At 35.3% G+C, this 14,644-nt stretch overlaps 1 protein-coding gene across 1 annotated transcript in view; it reads left to right on the top strand.

Annotated features, from left to right (window-relative positions):
- The first annotated feature begins 5,898 nt into the window (after positions 1-5,898).
- LOC126967909 (eukaryotic translation initiation factor 3 subunit A) overlaps positions 5,899-14,644 on the top strand; it is a 66,648-nt gene continuing 57,902 nt past the window's right edge. The window contains exons 1-2 of the mRNA XM_050812610.1: positions 5,899-6,466; positions 6,776-6,833. Of these exons, the coding sequence (XP_050668567.1) occupies positions 6,401-6,466; positions 6,776-6,833 (124 nt within the window). The 5' untranslated portion in view covers positions 5,899-6,400. The remainder of the gene's footprint in view (positions 6,467-6,775; positions 6,834-14,644) is intronic.

Raw genomic sequence — 14,644 nt, forward strand, 5'->3', positions numbered from 1 at the left:
GTACAGCTTGCTGTCAAAATGTCTCTGCCCTGTAGCATGACATCGATCATTACAACGGTACTTATAAGCAATGGGGTCATCGAAAGGAAAATGAACGCTATCATTAGAGAAGGATGTGAAAAAGGAACGCATTTTATCATAATCTGCTGATTTATAGATGCAGACGCGACGGGTCTGCTGTAGTGTTCTGCGAATTTATAAAGCTATAAGGAAAAATATCGGCATTCTATATTTGAAACCTTCAAAACCTTCTAGTGAAATTACTGGGCAAATGAGTCTTAACATCTTATGTCTCAAGGTGACGAGCGCAGTTGTAGTTCCGCTCAGAATTTTTGGGGTTTTTTCAAGAATCTTGAGCGGCACTGTATTGTAATGGGCAGGGCGTATCAATTGCCATTAGCTGAACGACCTGCTCGTACCTTATTTTCATAAAATAAAACCTCATTCGTTACCTTATCGGCTAATGACGACGCGTTGTCACGACACACTTTTCTGTGAGGATTTTTTTTTTTAAATTTTCAAAACTCTGGGTAAGCTCCTATTTATATTACCAGCTTTTGTCACCGGTGCTAATATTATATTCAGCCAATGAGTCTATTAAGTTACATTTTTTATCATTTTACGACACCACTATGCACGCAGTCGTTTCTGCTCATCCATCTCATCATCAATCCGCAGATCATGCGGTATCCATCCAAGATTTCGAAGGTTCAGGTAAACAAGCAAAATCTTTTGCACTTAGCTCATACTTATGTCCCCTTACACGGACCGAATTTGCTGACATGTATTTTTTTTTTGTCGTATGCTATCAATATTAATTCAGTATCAGCAGACGTAGAAAATCGTGACAGAGTTGTTCACGTCTACGTTTGAATTCACTGAACCAGATATACACAAAACTACGGGATGGAGCTTCATCACCAAATGCCTATTGAAGTCTGGCAACATTCTTGTTGACTTAAGCCATAGCTAAAAAACATGGCGAGTAAAATATTTTTTTGAGCTAAAATGATTGCACTGCCGTCATACAATTAATCGAAACGATGCCACAATGTAAACCAAATGACATTTAGGTACACATAAAATGCTCGGAGTATTCCGTTCAAATATCGTTTCTGACTGCCGCTGCTCAGAATTATTATGGTTGCAACAATATGGATATTGTATCCAACATTGCCTGGATAGTAGAGAACGAATTTTTCAATCTGATATGGCTGTACCGCATAGTTAATATCGCAACAGTATGGATTTCTAAGGTTAACAGGGTGGCAAAGATCGAATCATTCCTTCTCTCGCCACTTATACCGATCGGTGACTAAGTATGGGTACCTATTTTTTCAGTTGAGGTGCTTTACTACCTGAGCAGACTGGTATCTTTTTTTCAGTGAAAATGAGCTTCTCTAGATCGTCTGCTGGTTTCCGTGCGATATGCCCAAATTACTGTACAACTTTCTTCAGACATGCGGCGGACTTATGTTATGTTATTTACTTTATGTTCAGTTCCTTCAGAATGGACCCATTGGCTCGAAGAGTAACTAAGTAGTAAGTCTACGGAACGCGTAAGATGCACCGACAGCACCACAAGTTAAATAGTATCCGTCTGTCTCTTTCATGGTCCATGACTCTACACCATACAAAAAGCTCGGAAAGACTAGTGTTTAATAACCAAGAGCAACCTCTTTACGACGTTGCGCCACATAATACCGAGTAGTACTGGTTACATCAAAAAATTCGCACATCACAGCTACGTGGTCACAATGGCTCAAGCGGAAGATCGGCGCTGGGCATGCATAATATGTGTGCCAGCATATGCCGATCTTGAGTTTATTTGTGGCTAATGTACCTACACCTAGTATTTTAATTTAGTGGTGTTTTAGCTGCAAATAGAATATTCTTATACTATTATTAAACCATGTTGTCTTTGTGAGAATGGTCCATATGTTTTCCAGCTGACTCATCGCCGAAGTAGCTATGCCTATCCGCCGTTTAATTTCAAGTTCCGAGCCACTTTTGTTGCGTTTGAATGAACAGCGGTATAAGAAATTCTCCACAGTATCAAAAGCTATCTGTTCTGGACCTTCTTGAAGCCCCTCAGCTCACAACGATCTTAACGACCAGGGGGCCTACCATGAACGCTTATTGCGATTCAATTGACAACCTAACATGAACTGCTTTGCTATTTCGAACCACAACGTGATTAGAGCTATCTAATTTAGGTTGACGTCAAATCAACTGATTAAATCGCAATGATGTCAATTGAATGTCAAAAATGATATCAACTGAATCGCAAACTGATTTAGTTCGTTCATTCATTCGTACCATGAGGTGTTATTTCAACCTAAACTGGATAGCTTATTTGTCAAAGTAAGCGATTCGAAAAAAATTGCTACTTCCTTAGAGGAAAGTGAATCATATTGTTAATAACTCTTAATAAATAGAGAAAACATACAAAAAAGGAATTTTATTGATGCAAGATGCAATGACAATACTTTATTGGACTTTTTTGTAAAACAAAATACTGAAAATAAATACCAAATATGAAAATACTAAAGACGAGGCAGTAAGGGCCCGGACTATAGCCTGTTCGCAAGAACGAATTAAAAAAAAATGTACTCTGTGGTCCTGTCAAATCAAACATCAATGGAGGTGCGTTCATAACTCGTTAGTCGTTATTTTTACAAAAACACTTAAGCAAACATTTAATTTGTAATACAAAGAACTATATTTATTTATATAACTATTATTTAATAAGTAAAAAAAAGGGATTAATGGTTTATAATTTGACGCTATAAAGCGATTTTAAAATTTATTTGTAGTATTTTCTACGCAAAAAAAAACGCTAAAATCATATAATTTTAGGTTTTGAAACGCAATTTTATTTCGTTCATTCTTCTATTCGATCCAAACGCCATTCAGTAAAAGGCACTCCATGGTACGAATTTTAGTGATTCAGCTTGGGTACCTAAACTGAACTGCATCGGATTCGCATCGATTATTAAAAGTTGATGGTAGGCCCTCAGTTCTAGACTAATTAGGTACGTCTAACTAACCATTTCGATATCGCAAGTTTGATAGCTGTGTGTCATTCACGGCCACAGAGCCATTCAATCCATCCAGTGCTTTGCGCATAATGTGTTCGCCGTATAATATGTTAAAAAGGTGAATTATGCATTATTTAATCCCTTGAATTTGGATACCGATGACGTTGTGGAGTAGAGTTAAGGTGACGAGGCACAAATATCTGTCCAAGTACGCGCGAAAGATGTATCCAAGTCACCCAGTCGAATGGTTTCTGGCTTTCCAGTGAGAAAACCAGTTGGACTGTTGGTAAAACTGTTCAATCAATGCCCGGGGGGAGGTAGGTCTTCCGCTCTTTGATAATCTTACAACATGATGCAAGTATTTAAATTTGTAACATTTTACTTATTTGTTTATTTCTCTTATTCTAAAAATTAAATCACCTGCTGGCTCCGAAGTTAAATTCAAATTTCCCGCGTCGAGGCTGAGTGCGTATTGTGAGAGCGAGAGGGCACGGCGTCACTCCACTCTCGTAACTCGAGCTAGCTACGGGACAGGTTGAAATGGCCGCCTTTTCATTATGGAAAACGACATGAGTAAACGATGCATAGTATGGATATTACTTATGACTAAATTTATTTAAATCTTGAAATATAAACTATAATATGTAGTTTATTCTTGTTCTTATTTATAGATTCTATTAGAAAAATAGTAGCTACTATAGCTATACTAAGTATATATACCTACTAATAATATGTTTAATATAAGATAAAATGCAACATATTATCTTTTTTTCCGTTAGTGTGACAATTTTTGGGAAAGAAAAGGCTACCGGTGGGTCGTAATACCGTTTTATTTTATTTTTTTGCGCGTTTGTGATTACTATTATAGAGATTATATATTAAAGAGCTATCATAATGTGCATGAAATGCTTAAGGTACCTAAAGTATTTCATTTGATAAGGCTTGATACTAACTCCGTCTAATTGTTATCTAATGAACACATAATGCATGACGATTATTTTAGAAATTAGAAAAGGTTTAGTAATTTACCGTACCATCGCGGACTTTTACTTTTTCAGTAGTGTTTGAGTTTATCCATAACAGACATACAGAGATACGGGCCGGGGAGATGTAGATAGAAAACATATACTAATTGAATGAGCACTGTACTGTGTTTGTTCCGGACAGTACAACCGTAGTGGTTGTCTACATATATCTGCCACAATTTGCAAAGTAGCAGTGTATCTGTGTTGCTGTACTCGTATTCCGGATTGATATTAATTTGATGGGCGCAGCATAATGGATGAGTAATTCTAACGATATGACTTATGTTCAGTTCCTACTGCTCAAGATGACGATGGATCATGTGTTCGTTCTGTCACAACCCGATATACACAAACCTAACAAGATCTAATTTCGTAAATATGTCTATGTTGGCGCAACTAGAACACTGACCCGCATTATCGGATATCCGCTCCGGTGTAGGTGCCGTACAGACAGACTGCACCGTACAACCGTAGCGGTGACATTACACCAAAACTTACAATTAAAATAGTATATAATATATTCCTTGCATATTGTTAGTTAATAAAATCAGTTTCTAGTACTATCCTGAAGTTTCTTATATTAATGATCTTGCTATCAAGAGAGCTTAGTTGAGGAGTACACCGAACAGTCTATATTCTCTTATATAAAAGTATTATAATTCAGTGTTTTCCTTGATAAACATATATATATATATATTTGAGATTCATTCAGGATGTGGAGAACAGAATAAATGTTTGATATCTCATAAACGCAACAGTTTATTGTATGTGGCTTATTGAAATACCGGCATTATGATGATATAGAGACTGATAGTTGTGACTCTAGTGAGTAAAACTGGATTGGTGTGTATAATACTAGTTTGCTATCTGTGGCCAGACACACTAAAACAATCTTTGTTTCTAATTAGAAAGTAAGATGTATTGCTTAGTTAGTTAATTAAATATTGTATTCCTTTCGTTGTAGTAATTTGGTACAAAGGGTTCGCCCGTCTATAATAAATAAATAATAAAAAAAATATCTGTTTATTTCTCCACGCAAACGATCTTAAGCTAATACAGTAAGTAGGTAGTAGTATACATAATGATTGTGTATTTGAATGAGTCTTTTATCATACTTTTTCTCTATCCTATTTCTACGGAAGTATTATACATTAATATATATTTAACATAATATTATTTATTATGCTACCTATACAGGTAGCGCAGTGCAGCTGTTGTTTTAATAACATTATCTAGTAGCCTTTAGTAGAGCCTACAGGCCTCGAAGTGAATATTATGAGATAATTGTGGAAGTTAAGTCAATAATTAATTTATTTATTTAAAATATCACAAAATCCACAGAACTTAAAGTAGGTTATAATAATACTATTTTGTAGAACTTACATCTAATAACGGATTTACAATATTTATAATAAGACACGATATTTGTGCGTGTGTGGTTTGGTGAGAGTGCGTGTGTGTGTGTGAAATAATAATAAAGAAATAAAATTAAAATAAATCATATTCTAACGGAATATCCATAAGTTGCTAACGCGTCTATCTTATTATCAACGATATAAACCAGATGTATACCTACTATCAAAGTATCAAGCCGCAAGCGGCTTGTTCGCCGACGGAGTTATGTAATGAACTCGTACCGAGAGGCAAGAGCTAGCTTTCTCATTCTCAAAATCCGAACTACACCACGTAAGCGGTGAGCGATTGTTCGAGACGACTTACCACTCTCTCTTTCCTGAGTACCATGCATGAGTTAGACAAAGACACAAAATGCATATTATTGCAATAAAATTCGATTCCGATTCTATAACGTTTTGTCCAATCGCATCCAATTTCTGCGTGTTCCGGTTCTTTGTCATCAATGGGTTGCCGGGCGAGTTCATTTCAAGTGCCACTTGAATATAATTTACGCTATATTTGAAGAAGATTGTGATTAAAATAGGGTTTTACGGCAATTCTATTGCTATTTGCTTGATAATCGATAACGCAGCCCAGTCAGATCGCGAGGATTTCGAATTGTTTGGCGTTAGGCCCTTTCGGTATTAATGAGCCGTACCCACTTCAGCTGACTGCGTCGTACGCAAGGCTACTCTAGTAGTAGTCTGGCGTTCGAGGGAGGCGGTCGGGTTTAAGCTCGCGGTTGTGATATATGCGGTTAGCTTTTCTGAGTGTTAAAATGGTTTCAGAACATTTACCATAAGCGTGAAAGGTTGTGCGCGGTATTCATTCTTGTATTAGTTAACGTTTAGTTTCACGTATAGCTTAAGATCGGTGACGGGGCACAGTGTCAGTGTGTGTTGACTTGAAGCGGACTGTCGGCTAAGCTGAGGCTTAATAATGCTCAAGTTCTTGACTCACAAGCTCCGAACGCATTCTTTGAATGAGGAGAACGTTTCCGAGAAGGTGTGTGTTGATGCGGGGCGCGGGCTAGCCGGCTTTGCGCCGTGAAGGTCACACCGCCACCAGAAAATGGCCGCCTCGTTCGAGAACAAAGGAGTGAAACGTTTGCCGGCTCATAATTCACTGAATTCTGTAACGTTTTTACTTTAATATCTCTGTATTCAAACTCAATTCGTTTCTCGAACGAGTGGCGATAAATTTAAACAGTTTCGTTAAATGAAGCAGACTTAAACTAAGTTTCTGTGGCGATGTGTATTAGGCAGACCGCTAACGTACAACGGATCAGTTGTTTGATGGTGTTTATATTTTCAGGTTGAGGAGCGAGACTCCGGGACTGAGTCGGACGACGAGGCAGAGCGCACCGACACCGGTGAGTCCAATCCTCAAAAGAAAACTTGCCATCGACAGCGTTTTTATATTTATATTTATTATTTGATTATTTGTTATACGCACGCAGCGGACGAGAGCCGGCCGGCACAAAGTTTACGATAATATACGATTACAATACACAGAACACCTACATACTCGTAATACGTAGTATCGTGTAGGAGTAAGTGTATTTGTAATATCAAGGGATAAATCAGTGAATGCTATTTTGTTAGTATACAAAAACCCTATGTGACGTGCAAACTGCATTTAAATAACAAATTGAAACCGAAGTATCGATTACGATGTACGTACTGCTTGCAGTTAACTTAGAATGTGTGGTTACATTTTATCGTGTTGGATTCTTATTAGCATACCGGTCGTGACTTATATTTAGGAGATAAATAGGTATATTATATAAAGTTTGTTTAACTACTTGCTGTGTTTTGTAGTTAGTGTGATAGTTTCGGGATGCCGGTTGGACAGGCCCCATCTCGTTCAAAGCAGTCTGTACAAAGAAGTAGGTTCCGACTGCTGATGTGCCGACGAGTGGATAGAGATTGCGTGCGGATGAGCTTCAGCCCTGCCTAAATGACAAAGCGACCTTGAACCATATGTGAACCTTCAGTATTATTATTATTGCAGCGGATAATGCGAAAATGATGTAAGTATTCGGGAATAATGTAGTCTAAGTCCGTCGGAAATGTGTCTAACTAAAATCTGAATGAGACTCGTGCCAGAATTTGGCGAGTCAACATATCCTGAGAATGCCTCGTGTAGAGGCGAAAACGTGTCAATACGTGATTGATTAAAGACAAAACTGCAATATTTTCTCAATAAAAATCACAGCATTAGGATAATTATGGATTTCCGCAATATAACGCCTAATTCAATAAATTTTATAAACAAAAATGTACCTATACAAAAACTTTAAACAAATACATACTAGATCTTCATCGATGACCATGCTATCCATTGGTGAAAAAAAACAGCATGAAAATTAGTGTTCTAGTTTTTAGGTAGTAAAATGGCAAAAAACGGAACCCTTATGTATTCGTTAGTCTGTCCGTCCATATGTCACAGCCACTTTTTTCCGAAACTATAAGAACTATACTGTTTAAACTTGGTAGGTAGTGTATTCTGTGAACGGCATTAATATTTTCACACAAGAATAGAAAAGAAAACAATAAATTTTGGGAATTCCCCATACTTACAACTGATACTCAATTTTATTTTTCATCAAAGCCATATCTCAGTTGGAAGAGCAACCGCACGGAACGCGACAGGTCGTGGGTTCGAGTCCCGCATCTTCCACAAAATTATACATACGTCTATGGATAGGTCTTCAAATATATTGATAAAATGACATTGACGTTTCTAATATCATTTTGTTCAAAACTGAATAGTTTGCGCGAGAGATTGGTACTTCCAAAGTGGTTAAATGAATGAAAAATGTGCCCATAGTGATACATTGTCAATAAAAACACCCAAAAAACTCTTATTTTATTTATTTATTTACTTACATAAATAGTGTTAGTTATATTTTTTTATGCTGGATTGAGCTGATCTCGAAAGATTAATTAAGTGCTGTAATAAACAGAGAACTTATTAGAAGATAACTCGTAATCGGAATTGTTTTGTTTAACTGATTATAAAGATAACGACGTAATATCAAGTAGGTACCTATATATTATTTTATCTTGTAGACTGTGGATTTGTTTTTCAAAACAATTGATAAGGGTTTGGTGTATACAAAACAGTGTAAGTAGTGCTCATGCCATCCTGCTCACTGAAGTATTCTATTATTAATAATAATAATATTAACACACTTTTTACACAAATTATCTTGCCCCACGCATTATTAAGCATATATAGCCTGTGTTATGGGTTACAAGACAATGTTATATTAAATACAATATACTTGCATAAACATACATAAATTTATATAAACATACATAAATACATTTAAACATCCATGACTCGGAAACAAACTTCCATATTCATCATATAAAAACTTGCACCTGCCGGGATTCGAACCCGGGACCTCTAGTTTAGTAGGTAGGATCGCTAACCACTCGGCTGTATACAGGTTGTCAAATTTATTGGGTATCTGCTACATGTACTATCTAAAGTATTTTTGAAGTTAAAACGTCTTTAGCGACCTTGACCACTTTTCTTGGGATGGGTATAAAATGTTAAACTCGCGTCAGGACTCCAGGACACGAGACCTGATCGAAAATTCGTAAGACAGCCGTTGAAATTATTGATGAAAGTGGATTTTTCTGAGAGATAAACTTTTCAATGTAAAATAATTCTAATGGTTCTGAAGTATTACATTTTTATGTAATATAAATTGTCAGTTTTGTGTACGATAGCGCTATAAATGAATATTGTATTTAACCACAAAAATACTAGTAATTTATACTGATAAATAAAGCAATTCGTGCGAAATTATTCCCTAACCATTCCAAAATATTCAAAAATGCAGAACGTTAATGTTCACGTTTTCACTTCTGCCGGCACTCCCGGAGTGCAACCCGTATTTTTTATCTACAGACATTCATTTCGTGACCTTATAACTGAATAATTAAGTTAATAAAACAATTTATTATGATACCATTTTTTGAAGCCGTTGATTAACCTGTAAATACTTTTTTTAATCTATTCAAAAACTAAGTGTGCATTAAAATAACTTTTTCAACTTTCCTACTTACTACTTCTATTGGTTTTTAGTGAATATCTGTAATAAGCTCTAAGTTGATTAATGTATTTTTATTTTGTGTAAATATCTAATGATATTCATAGAAAAAATAATAATAATATAACCTTAAGGCGAAGAGTAAGCCGAAAACACGCAAACATGGTGTTTTTAGACAAGTTTTGTGGTGAAAGTATAGTATTTCGAGCTATGAACACTACTTAATCCTGTTACACATATCCTTATGTCTTATTTGTAGGTTGCTAATGCTTACTGTTGGTTATACTTAACACTGCCCAGCCTTTTTGAACTACCACTTTTCTTTGAAGTTAAACAAGTTTTCTGGCATGGCGTGACGCATTTTTTTGGTACTTCTCACAGAAAAGTTATTCTTATAGCTTGTACTTTTTTGTGTAGGTTCATTTATTCAGATTAGTAGTGATTAACGAGGATTGTAAGCATATAAACTGTTTTCCACCCAAGACTTTTGACAATATTGGCTTTGTTACATAGATGGCGGGCCGGTAGCCGTGAACTCATATCGCTCAAGGTCGCTGGCATTTAGTGTCGCCTTAAAACTACTTTAAAATATGTTCTATGTTCTTTAATTCTCAATTAATTGTGGCCTGCAGCGTTGCTGTCAGGACTAGTTTCTCAATTTATCATTAATTTATACCAACACAGCCGATTAACGAAATAATTTCAAGGTCTTGTTAATTCAATCAGTATTGTATTTTATGTAAATAATTAATTAAACAATATCAATGAATGTTTGTATCTTTATAAAATTACTAGCTGACCCAGCAAACGTTGTATTGCCGATATTAAAATCGCGATACAAAAGTAACTGTTAATCGTAGATGGGTGAAAATTTGAATTTGTATGTATTTTTAATGCTGACTCATAATCAAATAAATTAAAAAATTAAAGTCAAAAAAAAAAGTTGGCGTGGACCACCCTTAACATTTAGGGGATGAAAAATAATTGTTGTCCGATTCTCAGACCTACACAATATGCACTCAAAATTTCATGAGAATCGGTCAAGCCGTTTCGAACCAGTTTAACTACAATACTACATGAGAATTTTATATATTAGGAGATCACTACCATAATATTAATAAAATTTATTTATTGATCTTTGATTGATACTAATTTTTAATTAATTATTTTTGTTTATTGGTTTTTTTACATAATATGAGAGGGGGCAATTGGGCAAGAAGTGAGGCAAAACCGCCCATGGACATCAGCGAAAGATGGAGATGCGTTGCCGGCCTTTAGGGTAAACTCCCAATATGCTCTATGGTTGAAGATCCTTGTTCTATCGGTTCGGGAAAACTGTAGCTGGTAATTCATTTCACAAAGTGACGTGCGAGGCAAGAAATCCTCGTAAGATGCGTGGTTGTAGAAACTGGTAATCCTCACTCCTAGGATTAATACACAAATAATATACGATGCCTAACTCAAACGGTTAGCTCAGTCGGAAAAGCACTGGCACGGAATGCGAGAGGCTGTGGGTTCGAGTTCCGCATCGTTCATAAAATTTTGTTTTCAAATTTTATTTGTGTATTGAAGTGAGGGTTATCACTTTAAAAATAACATTAAATTTTTAAAATAAAAGAACACTTATAACACGTAAATACGAATTAGGAATATAATAATAATATAACTTTTTACACAAATTATCTTTCCCCAAGTTAAGCATATATAGCCTGTGTTATGGGTTACGAGACAACGATATATTTAATACAATATACTTACTTAAACATACATAAAGTCATATAAACATACATAAATACATTTAAACATCCATGACTCGGAAGCAAACATCCATATTCATAATATAAATGCTTGCACCTACCGGGATTCGAACCCGGGACCTCTAGCTTAGTAGGTAGGATCGCTAACCACTCGGCTATGCAGGTCGTCAATATATATTTAGTATTTTTATTTGTACTTTTGCTGTGTGTGGTATGGATTTTTTTTTTAAATAATGATGTATTCTGCAAAGTCGTAGTAGGTACGTTATTTTATATTATCATCAATACCTTTCACAGCGTACGTGTTTTAAAGAGTATTTTAGGTACTTTTTTAAACATTGGGTTACATTATTGGACATTTAGTAAGAATCCCTAATTTTTTTGAAAATATAATACCAGCTAGGTCACCCGGGGATAGCGTAGCGTCCCAACAGTGAAAGAATTTTTCAAATAGTTTCAATAGTTTCGGGGCCTATTTCAATCAAATCTTTCCTCTTTTTAATATTAGTATAGATGAACAAAGCTGAAGCAACCAATTTTGTAAACAATTTGTTATTTTTTAAACTGATAGCCTTCACTTCTGGGATTAATTACATAAATTAAATTTGAAAACAGAAATTATGAACGAAGTGAGAAATTGCTTTCAAATTTAATTTGTGTAATTAATCCCAGAAGTGAGGGTTATTACTTTAAAAAATAAATAATTGTTTTCAAAGTCAATTTCCTAATATGCAAATATTGCGGTTCAGCAGCATATCAACTTTATAGTAGATCCTGTAGATGAAGCCACAGCCTGAGAGTTGAACAAGACATACAAGATTTATCAACGATACGTCACTAGAACGGTTGGCTCAGTGGAAGATCGCTCACACGAAACGCGGAGGTGGCGGGTTTGAGTCGCGCATCGTTCATAAATTTTGTTATCATTTTTTTTTTCTATGGAATAGGAGGACAAACGAGCGTACGGGTCACCTGTTGTAAGTGATCACCGCCGCCCACAATCTCTTGCAACACCAGAAGAATCACAGGAGCGTTGCCGGCCTTTAAGGAAGGTGTTAATTAATTTAATTTGTGCAATCAATTTGTATTAATGTACCTACATTTGTCATAGTTTATTTTTTTATATAGTTTAATTAGTTGGATGCACAAACGAGACGCAACAGCTATACTTACTCTTCTTTATAAGTTTGTATGTCGTTTTGTAGCTCAAGAACGGCTTCATCGTCATCAAGTTCATGAAAATTGGTTTATAGTTACAATCACGGACTAGTAAAAAAAGGACTCCGCGCCGTGATATTAGCAAGTGAAGCACCTTTATGCTAGTGTTTGTGAGGTTACCGGGTATACCAGGCACACAATTTTTTCTCCCTTAAATAATCATATATCCACAAATACTTTTATATTATTGTTTTTACACTTTTTCAAAATTACGACGGCATTTTTAAAATATTTTATTGCGACGCAAACTGATATGCCACAGACGATGGCAAATCTCATAATGGCGGCCGATCGGCTTGTATTAGTGAAAGTATTTTTTTGCGCCCAAACAAAGGGAAAGGGCTACCCTCCGGGATAACGACGGGAGGGAGGTGGTGAATGCTCATGCATACCAACGCAGCATAAATCTGCGTTGGTTTTGTGGGACTCACGTGAAACCTAAGTGACTATACACTAAACCCCACCTGAAGTTGGCTTTGGGCAGGTGCCCTCTAAGCCTTCATCGAAGGCGACCTTTTCTTGGGGAGAGAGAGGCGCAAACGGCACTCCCTATGGAGTATCCGCTGAGATGGTAGTGTAAGTGTATGCGTGGGGCTATTTATTTACACGTTTACCGGCTTGTTTTGGTGCCTCACTGTTATGTAAGGTGACACGGAGTCCTTATTTTTTACTCGTTCGTGGTTACAATATAATATGATTGCGCAAAATATGATACGCTAAATAAAATGTTGGAATTTATATCTTATGGTTACTGTACTGTAATTAGTTTTGTGATTGAGTCTAGGCTGGTTAACAGGGCAAAACCGACCTCGGAAATGTTTAGAATAAAAAATAAATATTATGAAATTGATATATTTAAATTTATAAACGTGTATGTGAGGTTGTTTGTTTGTTATGTTATCACGTCTTGACCAACAAACAACAACTAATTCGGGAGTACCTACAGTAAAGAAAAAAGGGTACATTTCATCTCGAAATTATTAAAAGTTCCCGAAGGCGTAGCGAAGCTTTATATAAGTAAAAAAAAAAATACGTATTAAAAAAATTGTTTAAAAAAACTAAAAAGCATGCTTTATATAAAATTTAACTAGCTTTTAAAGATATTATTAAAATAATAATTTTTCTACACCCCACGCTTTTTTTTACAATAATATATTTTTTACACTATTTTCAATTTAAGGTTACTAAAATTTATTTTCTATTTTTTAGTTGAATTTTATATAAAGCGTGCTTTTTAGTTTTTTTTTAAACTATTATTTATTTTTCATTTTTTAGTTAAATTTTCTATAAAAGCGTCTATAGATAAAAATTATATAAATTGACAAAAATCTTAGTTTGCAAATTGAATAATCTTATCAAATTATTGTATTGTCATCGGTCCTTGATAAATCTACAAAGTTTGAATGAAATCTGGCCGTTTAAAGTGGGTCAAAATCGCGTCTAAAGGAGTCAGTTACAAACATACAAGCGAATAAAGCGTATAAAAAAGCGACTTCAAAGACTCAAAAGTATAAAATTACATTATAGAGATTTAATTTAATATCCCTCCTATGCAAATCTTATACCTTTAATATTAATAAAACACAATTTTTTCTATGTGCTACCTATTGATAGGGTTCAAGTAGGTGGCAAGCCAAATGTATTTTTACTCTTTAGTGTCATTAATCAGCTTAAATATAAGATTTCGTTGCTTTTTATTGTCATATATTAAATAGTATTTTTTTAAGCAGCTACGGGTAGTAAAGGTTCCGCGCGCCTTAAACAATATAGATCCTATATTTCACGTTCTTGTGAGAGACTGAAATATCGTGAAGAACGTTTGTTAGCCACGAATGACAGGTAGGCTACTACCCACTTTTCGGCAAACGGGAAATTATAATAAAATACTAGCTGACCCGACAGACGTTTTTCTGTTCATAATAAAAAAAAATCGGATTATCGTAAAATCCGTTCTTAGCTGACCTCTACTCCACGAAAGGTCTATTCCTATCAAATTTCAAGTCTCTACGCCTTATGGTTCCAGAGATATCGTGATGAGTGGACTATATACGTGGAAATCTCTTATATATATATACAACAAAATGAAAACTCCTAAAAAACCAGTACACAAGATATAATAACATCATCCACTTAAATTAAAAT

This window comes from Leptidea sinapis, chromosome 14 (assembly GCF_905404315.1).
Source record: "Leptidea sinapis chromosome 14, ilLepSina1.1, whole genome shotgun sequence".
In the NCBI taxonomy this organism is placed as follows: Eukaryota; Metazoa; Arthropoda; class Insecta; order Lepidoptera; family Pieridae; genus Leptidea; species Leptidea sinapis.